This window comes from Aquarana catesbeiana, linkage group LG09 (assembly GCF_042186555.1).
Source record: "Aquarana catesbeiana isolate 2022-GZ linkage group LG09, ASM4218655v1, whole genome shotgun sequence".
Lineage (NCBI taxonomy): Eukaryota > Metazoa > Chordata > Amphibia > Anura > Ranidae > Aquarana > Aquarana catesbeiana.
In genome coordinates this window covers 61,594,787-61,614,289 of record NC_133332.1, presented here as the reverse complement: position 1 = coordinate 61,614,289, position 19,503 = coordinate 61,594,787, and the positions used below count along the sequence as shown (strand labels likewise).

The following is a 19,503-nucleotide window of genomic DNA, read 5'->3' as shown; positions in this document are numbered from 1 at the left end:
GCGGGCGGAGTTATACGCATGCGCAGTGTGTATAAAGCGTAACACACGTGCGTATTACGTACGATCTGTAAGCGGAGGAAGGAGCATCGGAGACGCCGATCGTGATAACGAAGGTAAGATCTAAACTTGCGCCTATACTGCTTCCAAATGGAAGCCTATATTGTAACAAGATTAGGGGAGTTTTGCCTGACATTAGGGTTTGTCTTGTGTTGTGTCTTGCAGAGAAAATGGATGGGTTCAACGACCACAATTTCCTGCCCCTGTTCATTGACAAATACAGGGAGCTGCCCTGTCTGTGGCAAGTGAGACACCGCCACTATAATCACAAACAGAAGAGGCAGGCAGCGCTGGAGAAACTGCTGGAGTTGGTGAAGCCGGTGGTCCCCACAGCAACCATCCCTTATTTAAAAGCCAAAATTGGTGGCCTGAGGAGCACTTATCTTAGGGAGCGCAAGAAGGTCACAGATTCCCAGAGATCCGGAGCTGCAGCAGATGACATTTATGTCCCCAGGCTCTGGTACTACGAGAGACTGCGATTTCTGTCAGACCACACTGAAGTCAGGGAATCCCTCTCCACTCTTCCTTCCACTCTTCCTTCCATCCCAGCTGAGGCTTCTGATGTCCAACCTGGGCCTTCTAGCCAGGAAGAAGTGGAGGAGCCCAGCTGGAGCCAGGTATAGTATTGTTCTGCAGATTTCTGGGCAATAAAGAAATGATGTTTACTAGATGTAATTTTTGATCACTAATTGAAAGTGTTTTACATATCACTAGGCAGTAGTGGGCACCCAAAATTGGGACAAGAATGAAAACTGCTGGGCTCAGAAGGATAGTCTGTTATATTTGTTAACATTCAATTTGCAGCAGTCAGGAGGTGAAAATTGTGTGTGATTGATGGAAAAAATAGTAAAACTATGTCCCTTTTTCATACACAGGAAGACCTCAGCCAGGAGGAGGTTGTGGAATGTGGCAGTCAGGAGGAGGTGGGGATTAGTTGCAGCCAGGAGGAGGCGGGGCTAAGTGTCAGCCAGGAGAAGCCAGGGACCAGTCGCAGCCTGACTGAGTCTCAGGTCCCTCCCCTCCGCCTGCCATATAAACGAGCCAGGAAGGCCACTCCGAGTCCCGTGCAGAATTCAGCGTTCAGGCTGATCCAGGAGGCTTCGGCGTCCCTCCGAGCCTTACCAACTCCTGAAGAGGCCTTTGCCTGCATGGCTGCCACCAAATTGCAGGGCATGCAGGAGGGTCAACACAGGCTCTGTGAGGACCTTCTGTATAAAGTCCTATGTAAGGGGGTGAGTGGGGAACTAACACCCAAGACCGACGTGGTTGAGTTGGACCATCCTCCTCCTCCTGCTGCCACAACTCCACCACCAGAGCCACCGCGTGTAAGGAAGCGTGGAAGGAAGGCAAGAGAGTGATGACCCTGGGTTCAGTCTGGTCTGACAAAAGCTGCAGTCTCTCGTATGACCACAGCCTGGGGACATGTATGTCATCTGCTGCTGTTCATGATCTCTGGGTCTTCTGGACCAGACTGGTCCCTTAGATATGGACTCCTCAGGCCACCAATTTTGCGTAAAAATAGTTGATGTCTGCCCTGGGGGTCCAAGGCTTCTCCCACTTCTGCTGTTTCTCCAGCGTTGCCTCCCTCTTTGTTTAGTTGTTTAGTTGTGAGCCCTTAATATAATTTTTTAGGTAAATTCTACTCTCCTGTGTGTGTTTTCATCCAAAAAGGACTGTTTGTTGGTGACGATTCAGGTACATTTCTAAAATACAATGTGAAATTAACAAGGGACAACAACACCAAACAATCTCCTACAGATTAAATATAACAACATATCAATGGTGTTGTGGGAACTTGTCACAAAAAACACACACAAACATTTTCGGGAGTACAAATCAAAATCGCAAAAAAAAAATTAAAATACAAACACAAAAAAAGAATCTACATTAAAGACAAAAAATATATAAAAAATATACAAAAATATGTTGTCAGATGTGAGAAATCAAAATATATTGAGGGAATCACGATAAATAGTAACAAAATAAGTTTGTGAGAAGTGTGTGTGAATATGAGCAGCAAAACTAATATATTCTTGTCACATTATAAAGAAAAAGAAATTGCGCTGTATTAAACCATTTTTAACATTGCAGCGTGACGAAAGTGCTGTATCCATTGCGAACGCTAAGTTTACCAGAACGAGCTGTTCCGTCTTGGAATTTCTTCTGAGCATGCGTGGCACTTTGTGCGTCAGAACAGGCCACACACGGTCGGAATTGACGCGATCGGATTTTGTTGTTGGAAAATTTTATCTCCTGCTCTCCAACTTTGTGTGTCGGAAAATCCGATGGAAAATGTCCGATGGAGCTCACACACGGTCGGAATTTCCGACAACACGCTCCGATCGGACATTTTCCATCGAAAAATCCGACCGTGTGTACGGGGCATAAGGCTGAAGATGTAGACGGATGCAAAGACAAACTCTGGAGCCTAACCAGATGTAGTATCCATCACTAGATGACTGGCATTCATCTAGCTAAGGTGCCAAGTTCCTGATTAGATGATGCCACTAAAACTGAGAAAAGCCTATGTTTGTGAACTGCTGTCAGTGGCTGGGGTAGGTCAGGGATCATTTTGGAGTTGGCCAGAAGAACTGAAATTTTTTGGGTTGGTTTAAGTACCCCTGTGTGGAAAGACCTTTATATACTTAGTTAAGCAAACGCTTTTAAGGCTTGATTCATATTAACGCGTTTTTTGATGCATTTTGCATTTTGCAGAAATGCAGGGAAATTTTTTAACATGGGTTCCTATGGAACATGTTCACATCAATGCATTTTTCTGCCTCTGCATTTTTAGAAAGGGTCAGGGACTTTTTTCCTGCAAAATGCAGCGTTTTGCATGTAATAGAATTCAATGGACCTGTATCCAAAACGCAAGTACCACGATTCAAGAAAACCCCTGCCCATCAGCTGAGATACCCATATACCGATAACCTGACCTTGAGTTGTCCTTCTCATATCTAGTACCACCAAGTGCCCAGCCACCTAGTGGTAGAAGAGAAAAGTGCAACAAGGCCAAACTTAGGGAAAAATCAATAGATCTCTATCATTCAACCAAGATAACTATTCTTGGCAAGTAAATTTGTGAGGAGCTCCCTGCCTAAACTACAGGGTACTACAATAAAGTCGCTTGTTTCTTTGATTTTGTACTGTTGAAATGCATTTTATTTTTCATGAATGATACCTGGGACATATGTGTGGAGGAGAATTATTTCTTATTTGGCAGCTTATTCAGTTTTTTTAATGGGACTGAACTAGGCACTTTGATTTAATATTTCTATGAATTGGACACCGGGGGGGGGGGGGTTACATTATTAAATTAATCTTTTTGCACAGTTATATCTTTTATATATTTTCTCACAACACTACATTTGAATTGATGATTATACCACACATTGCATAATATAAATTCAAATGTGAGTACCTGAAAGTATGTTGCATTTTCCCATCTATATAAAAACTAAAATGGTCAAAGTCACGTGGATTTGTACTGTGCCAAGCCAGATCATCCACAATTCAGCCTAGACCAGAGCATAGGGTCTGGGTGGCCCCAGATGGCCCAGCTACAACCATCATGTTCTCATGTTAAACTAGTGGGATAAAGCAATTTGGTAAATCTGTGCCCCTAGCCATCACTTCACAACGGATGATACACTTGTAGGCTGTTGGTGTCTTATGGGGTCATGCCAATACAGACAACACAAATGGAATGTCTTCCTTGTGCCTATTCTAATTCTTATTAATGTCAATTGAAGGTATTGGGGGACCAAAGCTTCTGTTTTGCCTAGAACTTCATTCTGTCTCAATCCACCTTTGGTATTGTTGTCCCCATCTCTATGTTGAATTGCCTGCAACCACATTCTACCCTTTGAGACTAATCAACCACAGGGGATTTACTAAGCAATAGTAAATATATAGTGGCAGGCCCTTTTTATTGAATTTCAACAATTTTTTTACCTAAATGTGATGGATCAGAAGTAAAACAATGTCAACAGGTGCACGATTGTTGCCCAGAGATTTAACATTTGTGCGGTTTCAGGCTGGAGGCAAAACCTGAATGCAAATGGATGTCACAAAAGTAGCAACTATTCAGTTCTCTCTGATTCAGAAGGGGATATGTTCACTGACCCCCTGCTGACTGGAATGGATCATGGATGCAACCCATGTGAAAGGGCCCTTGCAATCTTTGCAAATTGCAAAACGACACATCTGTGTAAATAGGCAGAAAGCAGCAGCGATAAAGACATAAAATAATAGTAACATCATTGTTAATTATAATAACTGACCTTGGCTCTTATAGAAGTTGTTCCAGGCAGGCAAGTCACCACGTCCTAAAAAATCATCTGCTTTGTCCAGATAAACCTCTTTCACTTGCTTGTAACCAGTAACCACCACCACTGGACGGGACCCTAGGTAAATGGTGAATACCTCACCATATTTATCACTGAACTGAAAGTCAAACAATGAAGAGGTTTACTGAGATCATATAGATAACAGATACATTCAAATATTATTTCAAAGATCAGTTAATCCAAAATTAAAAGATAACTAAACTTAAGAATACAAAATGTGATTTATTGTACCTTATGTCCTTAAGTCCTAAGATGTGATGGGTGTGTTCATTTTTATTTTTCCGACTAAGAACTTTTTCGGCAAGTAAAAAAAAATACCCATTGATCTTGACAGAAATACAGCATCCTTGTCACTTTCTGTTAGCTGCACTGAAAGTAAAACCAAACGTATCTTTTTTTGTGTCTGCTAATCCCTGAATCTCCTATTTAAAGGAGATGAACAAAGGCAGCCATATTTGTAGTCCATCTTTGGTAAAAAGGCATTTTATTTGTAGGATTACCAGGTGAAAATGCAGAAGAAAAAAGCCTGAAAAAAGAAACTGAATGCATTCACTTTATCTATGCATGCTGCAATATATTATATTTTTGGTTTTGTTTCTTGGATTTGCTTTAATTTTTCAGGTGCTGCTGATATATCAAACTAAATCAAAATTGCTACTAATGAAAATTAGGGTTTTTACATCATATCCCAAATACTTATATACATAAAGCTACTAAAGTAATGGGGAGTCTGCAGGTGTTACTGGTGTGTAGCCCTTACTTTATGTATCCATGAAGATTCATAGTTACATAGTTAGTCAGGTTGAAAAAAAGACACAAGTCCATCTAGTTCAACCAAAAAAAATAATAATGCAATCTCATATACACAATTAAGGATGAGCCGAACACCTCCCGGTTCGGTTCGCAACAGAACTTGCAAACAGGCAAAAAATTTGGACGAACACCGTTAAAGTCTATGGGACATGAACATGAAAAAGTGCTTATTTTAAAGGCTTATATGCAAGTTATTGTCATTAAAAGTCTTTGGAGACCTGGGTCCTGCATATAATAATGCAGTGCATTACTGCCTTGGGAGCTGCTGGGTGTGTTCATACCTTTCTGTTAACTGTTTCCGTTCTTCCACCCCTGCACAAATCACATCAGCAGACAGTTCAATAACTTTAAAACAGAACTTTATTTGCTTGCTTGCAGTATGTTACAGGATGGCTTAGGGAAATATGAGCTGCCTCTTAGTTTCTGGTTCCTTAGTGTATTCAATGTCCTTTCCCATAATGAACTGACCAATGCCCCTCTGAAAGACATTATGGTATGTGGATGCTGGTAGCCCCAGGCCTCACCTGCCTATCTTGACACCTGCAGTCCTCTTGCGTAATTTCAGGAAAGTTCAGGATGAATGAGTACTGCTGGGTTGCACTCCCTTGCTCTCTCCCACCGACAGTCCATGATTGCCACAGAAAATCAATCCCAGTCTACTCGGTCCTTTGGGCAGCTACTTCCCGCTCCACATGGAGACGCCCGGTCCATTTCTCCCGGAGTTACCCGAGGGCTTAGTCTTTAACCATCCAGCACTGAGGTCTCTGAACCCTCAGGCCTTCAGGTTTTGTTCCTGCTATCCAGCGCTGGGGGCTTTTAAACCTCCAGGCCTTCAAGCCTGCTCCTTGCTGGTTACATTTCTGCAGCTTCTCTGGATCCAACTCCTCCCATCTCCACCCAGAAGCATGTGACCCCCAGTTTATATGCGAGTCCTGCCCCTGCCAATACAAGTTAATGATTGGTCCAGGGCTCTCCATACAAACTGCCTGCACCCCTTCCTCAGTCCGCCTTCCTTCCATAACATTCCAATAGAAGGTAAGGGAGTATCTTTCAGGGCAGAATGCAGGTGGCCACAACCTCCCCTATTCTATCACTCCTCCTCTCCCAAACAGACAGACAACTAGGCCTTACAGTGCAAGGTCCTGGTTAAATTTACCTAACACTTACCTTAACTAAACTATTTAGCACCCACCCAAAAGTGGTGGGCACTACATACACCCCCTCCTGAAATCACAACTGTCCCCAGTTGTGGAAAAGGAATCCACAAGCCAGAGAACAGTCCTTACCTACCTCCTAAAAATGAGGCATCTCATATACCCGTTTGAGTGTGGTGTGTGTAGCATAAAAGAATAACAAAGTGGAATATTTACACAAGATCACAATTTCAGCATTGTACAATACATACCAATTATCTAACTATAGGTCCCTATAGCTACAGACAATACAAGGAGAACTAAAACACTGCCCCCGAGGGAGGAATGCTTTAATTACCCCAGGTCTTCATCTGTGATCTTCGCTTTAGATTAGACAGCCGTCTCATCCGAATGTACCTGAAACAAACACAAGACATACATCCTATCCTACATGCTATCTACAAATTCAACACTTCATTGGCATATGTGATCCTGCCAGGACTACCATCCCCTCAAAAGAAGTCAGGAAGACTCCTGCAGGATAGAACCTGCGCAGACACGCCAAGATATTTGCACATGAGTCCGTGAGCCAACTACTTTCTGATTGGCTCCAACGGGAGTCCATAACTTTTTTTTTCACAAAAGACAAACAAAGGGAAGCGACAGGGACAGCATGCAGCAGTGTCCATAACTAGCCAGTTAGGCACTTAAGCTGTTACCCTTGTTGAAAGTCAATGATTTAACCCACCCCAACCCGTCTGCGCAGTTGCAGTCCATGGCTTTGTCCAGCATATCTGTAGGATCACTCTACAAATAATACCAGGGGTCTGGCAGTCTTTTACGAGTGCCCCCTTCCCCTCTGACCAAAATAGAATAACTTTTCGTGTGCTGGCCCGGCTTCTGAACAAGGACACAATCCTTATAATTTGCCCTTTCTTGCCTCCATTCACGAAAAATGTCCTGAAACCTAACCCACATTTTATGGTCAGATGTTCTTTGGGGTTTAGGAACATGAAGATAGTCCCAGATAAGATCCCCTTCCCACTGTTCACGGGAAGCCTCCACAGTCTCCATGATCTTTTCTGGCACATAGGGATAGTCTAACCCCCACTCCTGGGCAACCCTCCTCTGGACATCCCGCTGGAACCGCGACAGCCGTGGCAGCTCCTTGGGCCTTCCCCGCCCAGGCAATACATAAGAGTCCAGGGCTCGGATAGCCCTTTTCTGGTAAGTGGGTGCCTTGTGAGGGGTATCTGAATAATGTTTGATAGGGGGTACTGGGGGTTCTGGGAAGATGGCTGTGCTCTCCGGAGCCCCGGTTGAAGCACTGACTGAAGTGGAACTCTCCACAAACCACTCATCCTCCCCACTAGAATCATCCTCTTCAGAAGAAGACCAGACAAATAAATGTTCAAGTGAACTGTACCTGTCCAGCACTTCTGGTGAACCCCAGTCTATAGCCTGGCCCTTGCCTCCCCTGTCCGGCTCACCCGAGGGATCCCCCTCTTGCACTTGTGGCTCCTTCTGGACAGTTTCAACAAGGGACTTACTTGAAGAGGCAGGGAAAACAGGGTGTTCTTCTGAAGACTGCCCAATAACCTCCACAGCCTCCAGATTCCCAACCAGGCTACAGGCCTCCCCTTTAAGTCCTACCTGATCCTCCGGCGTATCCAATTCCTTGGAATCAGGCTGGAACTCCTCTGCTGCTGTCTCAGGTGTTTTACAGCCCTTGCCGGCCCTCCGGAGATTCGAGGCTTGAGGCACGCAGAGTCCGGTGGTGCTACTGGCATAGTAGTATCGCACCTCTTGCTGCTCAGGTCCCAGCCGCGTGAGTTGCATTTCCTCCGCTGTGTGTGCAGTGCGTGACACGCTGGACGCTAGAGTGATGTCTTCCACCTGGGCGCGGCTCCGCCCCCTCACTTGTTGGTCCGGCGCGCGAGGAACTGTAACATCAATTTCAGCAGTGCGCGCCAGCGACCCCTGGTGGCAGGCACTGTGGAACTTCAAGTTATAGCAGCAGTCACTGTATTACAATGGAAAATGTCATTTGCGATGCCCCACTGTAAGGAACCAACATCTCCCTAGTTCCCGGCCGCACCTCCCTTGGTGTCCATGTTTTATCCATGGGCTACAGCGACATCCACAACTCCCAACTCCCATGACACTTCCATCTGTGAAGCAGGACAGTCTTTTTAGCAAACAGTGGCGGTGCTGGTGCTGTTCCCACGCCAGACACCTCTGTACATGATGGCAATGTGCCACAGAAAATCGATCCCAGTCTACTTCGTCCTTTTGGCAGCTACTTCCCACTCTGCATGGTCAGGTGCATCCTAGCTTGAGATGCCCATTTCTCCCGGAGTTACCTGAGTGCTTAGTCTTTAGCCTTCCAGCACTGAGGTCTCTGAACCCTCAGGCCTTCAGGTTTTGTTCCTGCTATCCAGCGCTGGAGGCTTTTAAACCTCCAGGCCTGCAAGCCTGCTCCTTGCTGGTTACATTTCTGCAGCTTCTCTGGATCCAACTCCTCCCATCTCCTCCCAGGAGCATGTGACCCCCAGTTTATATCCTGCCCCTGCCAATACAAGTTAATGATTGGTCCAGGGCTCTCCATACAAACTGCCTGCACCCCTTCCCCAGCTCGCCTTCCTTCCATAACATTCCAATAGAAGGTAAGGGAGTATCTTTCAGGGCAGAATGCAGGTGGCCACACCCTCCTCTATTCTATCACTCCTCCTCTCCCAAACAGACAGACAACCAGGCCTTGAAGTCCGAGGCCCTGGTTAAATTTACCTAACACTTACCTTAACTAAACTATTTAGCACCCACCCAAAGGTGGTGGGCGCTACAATTATAATATATAATAATGCTTAAAGTGAAGCAATAAAAATAAAATTTTCCTTTAAATACCCTGGGGGGTGTCTATAGTATGCCTGTAAAATGGCACAGTTTTTCCAAATTTAGAACAATACCACAGCAAAATGACATTTCTAAAGGAAAAAAAGTAATTTAAAACTGATTGCGGCTGTAATGAATTGTGGGGTCTCGGCATAATAGATAAAACTCATTGAAAAAAACAGCATGGGTCCCCCCCAGTCCATTACAAGGCCCTTTGGCAGGCCACAGGAAAAGGGGGGGGGGGGGGACGAGAAAGCATCCCCCTCCTGAACCGTACCAGGCCACATGCCCTCAACCTGGGGAGGATGCTTTGGGGTCCTTCCAAAACATCTTGTCCTCATGTTGATGGGGACAAGGGCCTCATCCCCACAACTCTTGCCCGGTGGTTGTGGGGGTCTGTGGGCGGGAGGCTTATCGGAATCTGGTAGCCCCTTTATCAAGGAGACCCCCAGATCCCAGCCCCCCTATGTGAATTGATAACGGATAAATTGTACCCCTGCCAGTTCACAAAAAAAAGTGTCAAAAATAGTAAAAAAGACAGGAGACACTTTGGGACAAGTCCTTTATTAAAAAATAAAAAAATTAAAATGTCCCGCCCGTTTACGTCACAGATTGGCCCCGCCCTCAGCTATATAACAGCTGTCATCAAGAAGAAGCATCACTCGGCGGGAGCCTCCCATGGAGGCGGAGCTGTTGCGGCTTTTTTTTTCTTTACATCGCAGAACATTTTTATTTTTTTATTTTTTAATAAAGGACTTGTCCCAAAGTGTCTCCTGTCTCTTTTACTATTTTTGGTACTTTTTTTTGTAAAATGGTAGGGGTACAATGTACCAGTTACCAATTCACATAGGGGGTCCGGGATCTGGGGATCCCCTTGCTAAAGGGGGCTTCCATATTCCGATAAGCCCCCCGCCCGCAGACCCCCACAACCATCGGGCAAGGGTTGTGGGGATGAGGCCCTTGTCCCCATCAATATGGGGACAAGATGCTTTAGGGGGACCCCAAAGCATCCTCCCCATGTTGAGGGCATGTGCTCAGATAAGGGTCTGGTATGGATTTTGGGGGGGACCCCTATGCCATTTTTTTTTCATTTTGGCGCAGCTATGAGGAAAGATTAGAGGAACTGAGTTTATTCTCTCTTGAGAAGAGGAGATTAAGGGGGGATAATATAGATAAAACTCATTGAATAAAACATCATGGGTTCCCCCCAGTCCATTACCAGGCCCTTCAGGTATGGATTTTAAGGGGAACCCATGATGTTTTATTCAATGAGTTTTATCTATATTATCGAGACCCGACAATTCAGTTTTAAGTGACTTTTTTTCCTTTAGAAATGTCATTTTGCTGTGGTACTGTTCTAAGAATGCGCCACTTTACAGGCATACTATAGACACTCCCCAGGAACAATATTTAAAGGAATATTTCATTTTTATTGTTTCACTTTAAGCATTATTAAAATCACTGCTCCCGAAAAAACAGCCATTTTTAAAACTTTTTTTTTGCATTGATACATGTCCCCTGAGGCAGGACCCGGGTCCCCAAACACTTTTTTATGGCAATAACTTGCTTATAAGCCTTTGAAATGAGCACTTTTGGTTTTTCATGTTAGTGTCCCATAGACTTTAATGGTGTTCCATGGCTTTTCGAACACCGCATAATGTTCGCTGTTCGGCGAACAGGCGAACATCCAATGTTTGAGTTGAATATAATCTGGCTCATCCCTATACACAATCCTTCACCCACAGTTGATCCAGAGGAAGGCAAAAAAACCCCAGCAAAGCATTCTCCAATTTGCTGCAGCAAGGAAAAAAAAAATTCTTCCCCCGAGAGGCAATCAGATTTTCCCTGGATCAACTGTCAATGTTAGTACCCAGTTTTATTATGTACATTTAAGAAAGAATCCAGGCCTTTTTTAAAGTAATCTACTGAACTTGCCAGAACCACCTCTGAAGGTAGTCTATTCCACAGCTCCCTTGTCCCCTGTAATGACCTTAAAGTGAATAACTCAAAATCAAGCACTATATAGACCACTTATGTATTTGTACATGTTGATCATATCCCCCCTTAATCTCCTCTTCTCAAGAGAGAATAAACTCAGTTCCTCTAATCTTTCCTCATAGCTGAGTTCCTCCATGCCTCTTATCAGTTTAGTTGCTCTTCTCTGCACTTTCTCCAGTTCCCTGATATTCTTTTTGAGAACCGGTGCCAAAAACTGAACTGCATATTGCAGATGAGGTCTTACTAATGATTTGCACAGGGGCAAAATGATATCTCTCTCTCTCCGGAGTCCATACCTCTCTTAATACAAGAAAGGACTTTGCTCACTTTGGAAACTGTAGCTTGGCATTGCATGCTATTATTGAGCTTATGAGCTACCAAAACCCCCAGATCCTTCTCCACCATTGATTCCCCCAGTTGCACTCCCCCTAGTATGTATGATGCATGCATATTCTTAGCTCCCAAGTGAATAACTTTATATTCATATACATATAGAAAATTATTAGTACAAAATAATAAGAACAATTGCATGCTAAATTAAATTAAAACATACCATACCATATCTTTTAATATGGGGGCGTGTCCAAGATGGCCATCTGAGCGGTCACACATTTACAAGCTCTGCTGACACTACCTGAAATCCTGTTCCTTCTGGGCTCTATTACCGTCGGCAGAGTGAGGATTACACCCGCATGAGACTCTTCCAGAGCAGCCGCAGGCAAGGGAAAGAAGCTCTGATTCCCGCAGATTGAGGAGGTACAGACCCCGCCCCCCCCGCACATATGGAGCGCCACACCAGGAGGCAGTCCAATATGGCATTGCAGATGGAGCCTCCGGAGCCAGATGCTTCTCCTCATCGCAGCTTTGTCGCTGACATAATGTCAGCAATCGCCCTGTGCCAGGCCACTCTCACTGCAAAGATAGAGGCAGTGGCGCTTGATATGAGTGTAATGAGGCAGGATGTGGATAAGCTCCAGTCTCGTGTCTCAGAGACGGAGCAACGGATAAGCCTCACGGACGGCACTGTCACAGAACATTTGTCTGCCCTCCGCAGCCTGCAAATGAAGATGAAAGCACTGGAATATAAAGCTGACGATGGGGAGAACCGCAATAGGAGAAATAATCTCCGTATTGTGGGACTGGCCGAGGGAGTGAAGGGCACTAATCCTGCGGTGTTTGTGAAGGATCTACTGCATACTCTACTGCCCAATGCTCAGTTCTCTCTCTACTTTACTGTAGAGAGAGCACACTGTGTTCCACCCAGGCCGGGCATCCCGGAGGCCCCACCGCACACTTTCATCATGCAGCTTCTGAATTTCCGGGACATAGATGAGGTAATTTGTGCTGCTAGTGTGCAGGGAGAAGTCCGCTATCAAAATGGCAAGCTACTCATATTCCCTGACTACTCCATTGAGACGCAGAAACTCAGAAAGTCCTTTGATCAGGTGAAGGCAGCATTGCGGGCCTGCAACATTCAGTATAGTGTCCTGTTCACCGCTCGCTTGAGGGTCCAAGATGGAGAGTCAGTTTGCTTCTTCACTTCTCCGCACAAGGCCTCTGCTTGGATTGATACCCTGCCACCTCATCGCTGAGCGGCATGGAGGTGAGGTGTCCTACCTCCTACTTATTTCTCTGGATCTCTGATCACCCTGCACTGTGAGGTCCCCCCCTTCTTTTTTCTGTGGATGACTGCAGTTGTTGGGGATACCTCACATTGATTTGAACAATTGTACTAGTAACCTACCTGGTCTCCAACCATTCAAGGTATGTGCCCCTACTTGCAGGTGTTTGTTTTTTTACACAAGGATGTGAATTACCCCTCCACTTAAGAGGTCCTCTCACCGAGTCATATTGACTCTATTGATCCTACTACCTGACTCAGACTTACATGTAGTCCTGCCCAGGAGGAATTCAATTTGAAAAATTTTACAAGCATAACCATAAGCTGATTGATTGCCAGCATCTCTATGGTACTGAAGGTGCTTATTTCAGTGGGCCGACCCATCTGGTTCACGTCCCTCTAGGGTTGTTCTAACTGACTGGTTGTGCAGGGTTTCATGCTCTCCATGTTTGGGATGGGGGTGTGGGGAGGGGGGTGGGTTTGTTTGCTTCTCAGGGATTGGGGAAGTTTGAAAACAATGTTCTGTTCTCTTTTTGTTATTTTCTATATTTCAGTTTGTGTGGTGCTTGATGCTCTTTTTTCTGACTTATGCCCTGGAATACTGCATTGCTTACAACTAATCTTGTTGCATAGTGTATTATGTGATGTACATCTGCCATTCTGTATATCTCTCTTGCCATTGGCGACATGTGTTACTTTAATCCTATTACTGTTATCTGTACGTATTCACCTATGTCTCAGCTCACTATAATCTCATGGAATGTCCGAAGCCTTAACTCGCCAGTGAAACAGTCCCTGGTTTTTAAATTTCTCCAGAAGTACAAACCACATGTCTGCATATTGCAGGCTCCAAATTTAATGGACTCCAGCGAACCTTGGTTAGTGGACATTTTCACGCGACATACTCCAATTATGCCTGGAGTGTGAGTATTTTAATGTGGAAAACCCTGCCTTTTCGAGTACTGGAGGTGCGTACTGACCCGGATGGGAGATATGTCATACTTCATGCTAGTGTATATGACATAAAGATGGTTCTGGTGGGACTGTATTTTTCCCCTCCAGCTTCAATTACTACACTAAATGACATCATGACCATGGCATTGAGTTATGACACTTCACCTATATTTCTGATGGGTGACTTCAACATGGTTCCTTGCCCAGGCCTGGATAGATTGCAGGGGGTGACACGGGTACTTCTGTGTTGATGCAATGGGCCTCCACTTTTGCTTTGGCAGGTGCGTGGCGTCATCTGCATCCAGACGCTAGAGAATACACTTGTCATTCTGCCACCTTTAAATCCCTTTCACGGTTGGATCTGGCCTTTTCTTCTTCTGATGGCCTCCGCTGGGTTACTGAGCCGTGCATACTCCCATGAGGGGGTGTCGGATCATGCCCCACTTAGTTTAACTCTCTCCCTGTCAACCCCACCAGCAGTTAGGCTGTGGCATCCCATCAGGTTTTGGGCACTGGTTTTGGGCATAGGTTACAAGAACCTATTACAGAATCTGTATGCAACTTTTGGACAATGAATTGGGACACTGAGTCTCCTATGGTACAATGGGATTCTTTTAAGGCATGGGTCAAAGGTTTGTATATATCTCTTATTTCAACGCTTCAGAGAGAGGTCTTGCTGATTGGAGTTTCTGGAGGCTGAGGCATCTGGGTTGGAGGCAGACTGGGTCTCCTCTCCAACTCCGGGTAGGCATCGGGTCTGTCCAAACAAAAGAACTCGCTTCTCCAGGTGAGACAGGAAGCCTAAAGATATCACGGGTGCCCGCCTCGGTTTACCTCCGCATACGATCAACACTGAAGAAATGGCTGCACTCCAAGATCCATCAAAATTCTTATTTAATGAACGAACATCCCAAGTGTTACAAACAGTTCAAATAGACATCGGGTCTGGCAGAGGACTCTGAGACAGCTTTCCCTTCTTCGCGTAGAGAATACTAAAAAGTCCTTTGAACATGGTGGCAAAAATGGCTGACTGTTGGCATGGTTGGCAAAAAGCCAAAGTCCTACAACTCACATTGCTAGTGTACGGGATGTTGATGGACAATTGCTAGTGGCCCCAGTCTATATTAACCAGCATTTTATGCAATTCTTTCAGAAGCTTTATGAGTCCAGGGTTGCCTATTCCACAAATTATTTGACCACCTTTCTAGACCCCATTAAGCTTCCGGTGTTTGATAGGGAGGATAGGAAGCGTCTAGAGGCAGATAACTCACTGGAGGAGATACAGACAGCTATTGGGAGCTTAAAGGTGGGTAAGACCCTGGGCTCGCATGGACTCCCTGCTGAATTTTACTCCAAATTTTCTGAAATTGTAGCCCCCAAGCTTACAGGCCTTTTCTCTGAGCTGTCATCCCTAGATACTCTCCTTGAATTTATGAAAGAGGCGGTTATTGTACTAATTCCCAAACCTGGCAAGGATACCCAAGAATGTGCCTCTTATAGGTTTATCTCGTTCCTAAATGTTGATGCAAAAATCTTAGCGAAAGTGCTAGCGATTCGCTTATCCACTGTCATTGAAGATCTGATACATATTGACCAAACAGGATTCATGCCGGGTAAGGGAACAGACATTAATTTGAGACGCCTATTCCTAAACCTCTCTATATCACACGACAATCAAGGCACAAGAGTCATCGCATTGTTGGACGCTGAGAAAGCATTTGACTCAGTAGAGTGAGTATATTTATAGGATGTCCTGAGGCGATATCGATTCGGACCCAGGTACCTCCACTGGCTTAGGATGCTCTACAGGGCACCCAGGGCTTAGGTACACACCAATGATTGGCTGTCTGAAGTGTTCTCTCTGTAGGGGTACACGGAAGGGATGCCCTCTGTCTCCGTCCCTGTTTGCCATGGCCCTGGAGCCCCTGGCAATCCTAATTAGGGAATCATCTGAGGTCAGGGGCTTGAGGTTGGGACACCTGGAGGAAAAACTATCCCTATACGCGGACGATGCCTTACTATATCTGAATGATGCAGGTCGTCGCTTTCAGCAGCCTTAAAAATTTTTTACACATTCTGTACTTTTTTGGGAATACGAATTAATTGGTCCAAATCTATCCTTACACGGCCCCATCCTCTCCACTACAGTGGGTTGAGGAATTTAGATACTTGGGTGTGCAGGTAACCAGACAAATGTCAGATTTTTTTTTACCGTAATCTTCAACCACTCCTGACCTCGCTCAAAACGTGTTGTTCATCCTGATCCGGGCTCCTGCTGAACCTGATAGGCTGAATCAATCTGGTCTAAATTATGCTCCTCCCACATTTCAACAATATCTCTTGCAACTGTCCGGTCTGGGTCCCTATCGCCTTTTTTAAAGAAATAGACAATTTGCTGATTTCCTTTATTTGGAATGGAACCTTCCCACGCATAAAACTACTTTATATCTTCCCCTAAGGTTAGGCGGATTGGCCTTACCGAATTTTCGGGTTTATTTCTGGGCGTCAATCCACCTACTGGTGGTTCCAGGGCCAACGTGGCCACTTGTCTAGAAGTAGCTTTTTTGGGATCTTTAATGGACCTCCGTAACAATTTATCGGGGGCTGCGGGCGAACCGTTTTTTGCCAGGACCTACGCATACTACACAGCGGGTATGGAGGGCAGCTACACAACATTTTTCCGCTCCAGGCCAGCTGTCTCCTGCTCAACCCCTATGGGGCAACCCTGGACTCCCTCACTTTCACACCATCCCAAATCCCCAGTTATGGGCCCGTTATGGGGTTAGAACGCTTGGGGATATTATGCCTACAGGTACCCTTCTAAATTTCTCACTACTGTCTCGGAGGTTCGGTCTGTTTGGCTGGGTGCTGTTCTGGTACTTCCATGTGCGACACGCCGCTAGTGCTCAGTTTCCTAGATCTCCTACTCTCAAAGCTGACCCCATAGAGAAACTTTTGACACCTGGAGACCTAAACAAGCCACTATCGACTCTCTATGGTGCTCGTCTCTGTACCGATATACCCAGGATGTGGAAACTGTGGGAGTACTGGAAAGGGGATATTGCATCTCTAGATAGAGAGGATTGGGAGGACTGCTTAGAACAAGGCCCAAAGCTTGTGATTTTGTCTTGGAAAAGCTGATTCAGGTTAAGTTTCTTCATCGTGTATATTATACCCCAGAGAGGCTACATAGGATCCTTCAGGAGCGTGATCCTGTCTGCCCCCCGCTGTAGATTACATCAGGGTTCCTATATACATATGTTCTGGGAATGCCCCTCAATTATGTTCTACTGGGAAACAGTGTTTGCTGAAATTAACCTTAGACTACAACTCACCTTAACACCTACCCCTTCCCTAGCTCTACTAGGAATCCCTGATGATGAACAGCATTCCCATCACTCTAAGCTGCTCATATCACACCTCTTGTACTATGCCAAAAAAGAAATTCAACTGAAATGGCTATTTCCGCACAAACCGGATGTGGCTGCCTGGGAGACGATGGTAAATGCAGCCCTCCCTCTATATAAAATGACCTATTCCAACAGGGGTTGTCATTGGAAGTTCGCGAAGGTCTGGTCACCTTGAACCCTGACTTGAGCAACACTACCATAATGTGTATGTCTAAGTGTAGGAAGCAACTTATTAACACTGATGTCTCTGTATAATGTTATACTATGTGCCATGTCCTGAAATTAGATCAGCACTAACTCTAGTGGGTAGTGCGTCCACACTGGACTCTGGCATCTCTATGTCTATATTTCAGTTGTATTATTCAATGCAAATGGCAATGTTGATGCACTGACTTTCCATCTTATATAAAAATTGTAATCTGTATTCTTTCAATAAAGCACAACTGTTTGTTAAAAAAATATATATATCTTTTAATATTACACACTGTTTTAATCTTTTTTGTAAACATGGATAGTGGCTAAATTGGATGAAGTGCTATCATCCCTGGTTAAATGTAAAGGATAAAACCCTCAAGGGTGGGACTGTAGCAGCACTAAACTTTTTTTTACAACACTATCACATTGTTTAAGCTTTTTTACAACACTGTGACAGTTGATACCTCATTAATATTGCAGCTGGCTATTAGGGTGCATTAGCCTTATTCATCCAAGTCTACAGTATTCAGTGGAGGGCAATATAGTTGCTTTTTTGAGCGTGCACAGCCATATGGTGCTTATAGTGTATATTATGATGCTGACATAGTATTTTATATAACCCATAAGAAGAAGTAAAAGAATATGATCAATAATAGCACAAGGAAACCTACTTTTTTTAGAGAATTCGCTACATCACTTCTTCCAATCTCCATAATATTCCCCAGCAGTGGAAGAGGTGTTGGTCCTGGTGGAAGATGCCTCCATATCCAAGATGTCCTTATGCTTAAATATAAGATAAGTCCAGAGACTCCCAATGTCAATAGCAAAGTCATACCTGCTGGGAGATCCATCCCGATGGCTTGTTTGGAGGCTGGGAACATTCAACACAATTCAGCTTTTTATAATATAAAAAGTTTCTGACATTTACAGGTGGAGCACAATAAATATACTCTGAAAAATTGATTTCATCATTCCGACAATAATTATACATCAGCAGAACCATTACTAATCTTCTCATGATAATGTATGAAAGGACAAGTACAGGCAGATATAGAATAGGAACATTAATCCCAAACCAGCATGGATTTCTTCAGACATTATTAAGTCATTCTTTTATTCTGTTAAAGTGTTACTAAACTCAGGAGTCTGCATTCACTATACCTGGTCTCCCACAGAACATGGAAATGCTATTATTTTTGTAAATATAAACTGCTAAATAGCTTTTCTCATCGGCAGTATATAGCTGCCTTGTGAATTCTTTCAGTGTCCAGTGGAGCTCTGCTTAAAGCTTGTAGGGGGAGTTGCCATTCCCCCCTGATTGTCCTATGAGGCTGCAGGACCCCTGACCCTCTGTCTGGACAGTGCTTATTGGTCCTGTGCTGATCAAATGCACTCTACCAAGAAAAAAACGAAAAAAAAAAAAAAAAAAAACTCACCAGCAATACAGACCAAACTGCCAAACTGAGCTTGCCCCAAGGCTCTGTTCTATAAGGAGATTTGGGGTTGGGGACAGTGGAAGAAGGGGAGGATCAGAGAAGACAGAATCAAACAGCCTTTTTACACAATGCAGAGGATTAACCCCCTAGGTTCCACACGTGAGTATAACAAGCATGCTTTACTGCATATACAGACTGATTGTGAAAGTAAAAAAGAATTAGAGGAAGAGGAAGAGAAAGCTTTGTATTGAAAAAAATTATGTATTTTTTTTGTTATCGCAAAGTGTATCTGTGATCATAACGTCAATTTATATATTTATTTACACAATTATTTCCAGCCAACACCTATTACACTGAAAAAAAACCAAAAACAAATCCCACACATAGAAAATAGAAATGAAAGGCAAAACATCTGTGTAAACATATAAAAAGAAAAAAAAAAAAACATTATAAACATTATAAACATAAAACATTTTTTCGCTTTATTCACCTTTTTTTAAGTGATCAAAGTGCTAGGAGAGGAGAAACAGCAGTACACTAATCTTCCCAGTGAATGGCTGTGCAGGGGTTGTCTAAGCAGAAGTCTAATTATTGGAGGAGAACAGGCTGAGTTCTCTGCACAGCTAGAAAACTGACCACGCTGTT

At 44.3% G+C, this 19,503-nt stretch overlaps 1 protein-coding gene across 4 annotated transcripts in view; it reads right to left on the bottom strand.

The window, feature by feature from the left end:
• Positions 1–18,458, bottom strand: part of LOC141107724 (cytochrome P450 2G1-like) — a 58,308-nt gene extending 39,850 nt beyond the window's left edge. The window contains exons 1-2 of one of the 4 annotated variants that reach the window (XM_073598647.1): positions 18,094–18,458; positions 4,341–4,503 (exon numbers count right to left, since the gene is read on the bottom strand). In XM_073598647.1, coding sequence (XP_073454748.1) covers positions 4,341–4,503; positions 18,094–18,303 — 373 coding nt within the window. In that variant the 5' untranslated portion in view covers positions 18,304–18,458. The remainder of the gene's footprint in view (positions 1–4,340; positions 4,504–18,093) is intronic. The other 3 variants (XM_073598646.1, XM_073598649.1, XM_073598645.1) reach the window with 3 other exon arrangements.
• Positions 18,459–19,503: the final 1,045 nt, after the last annotated feature.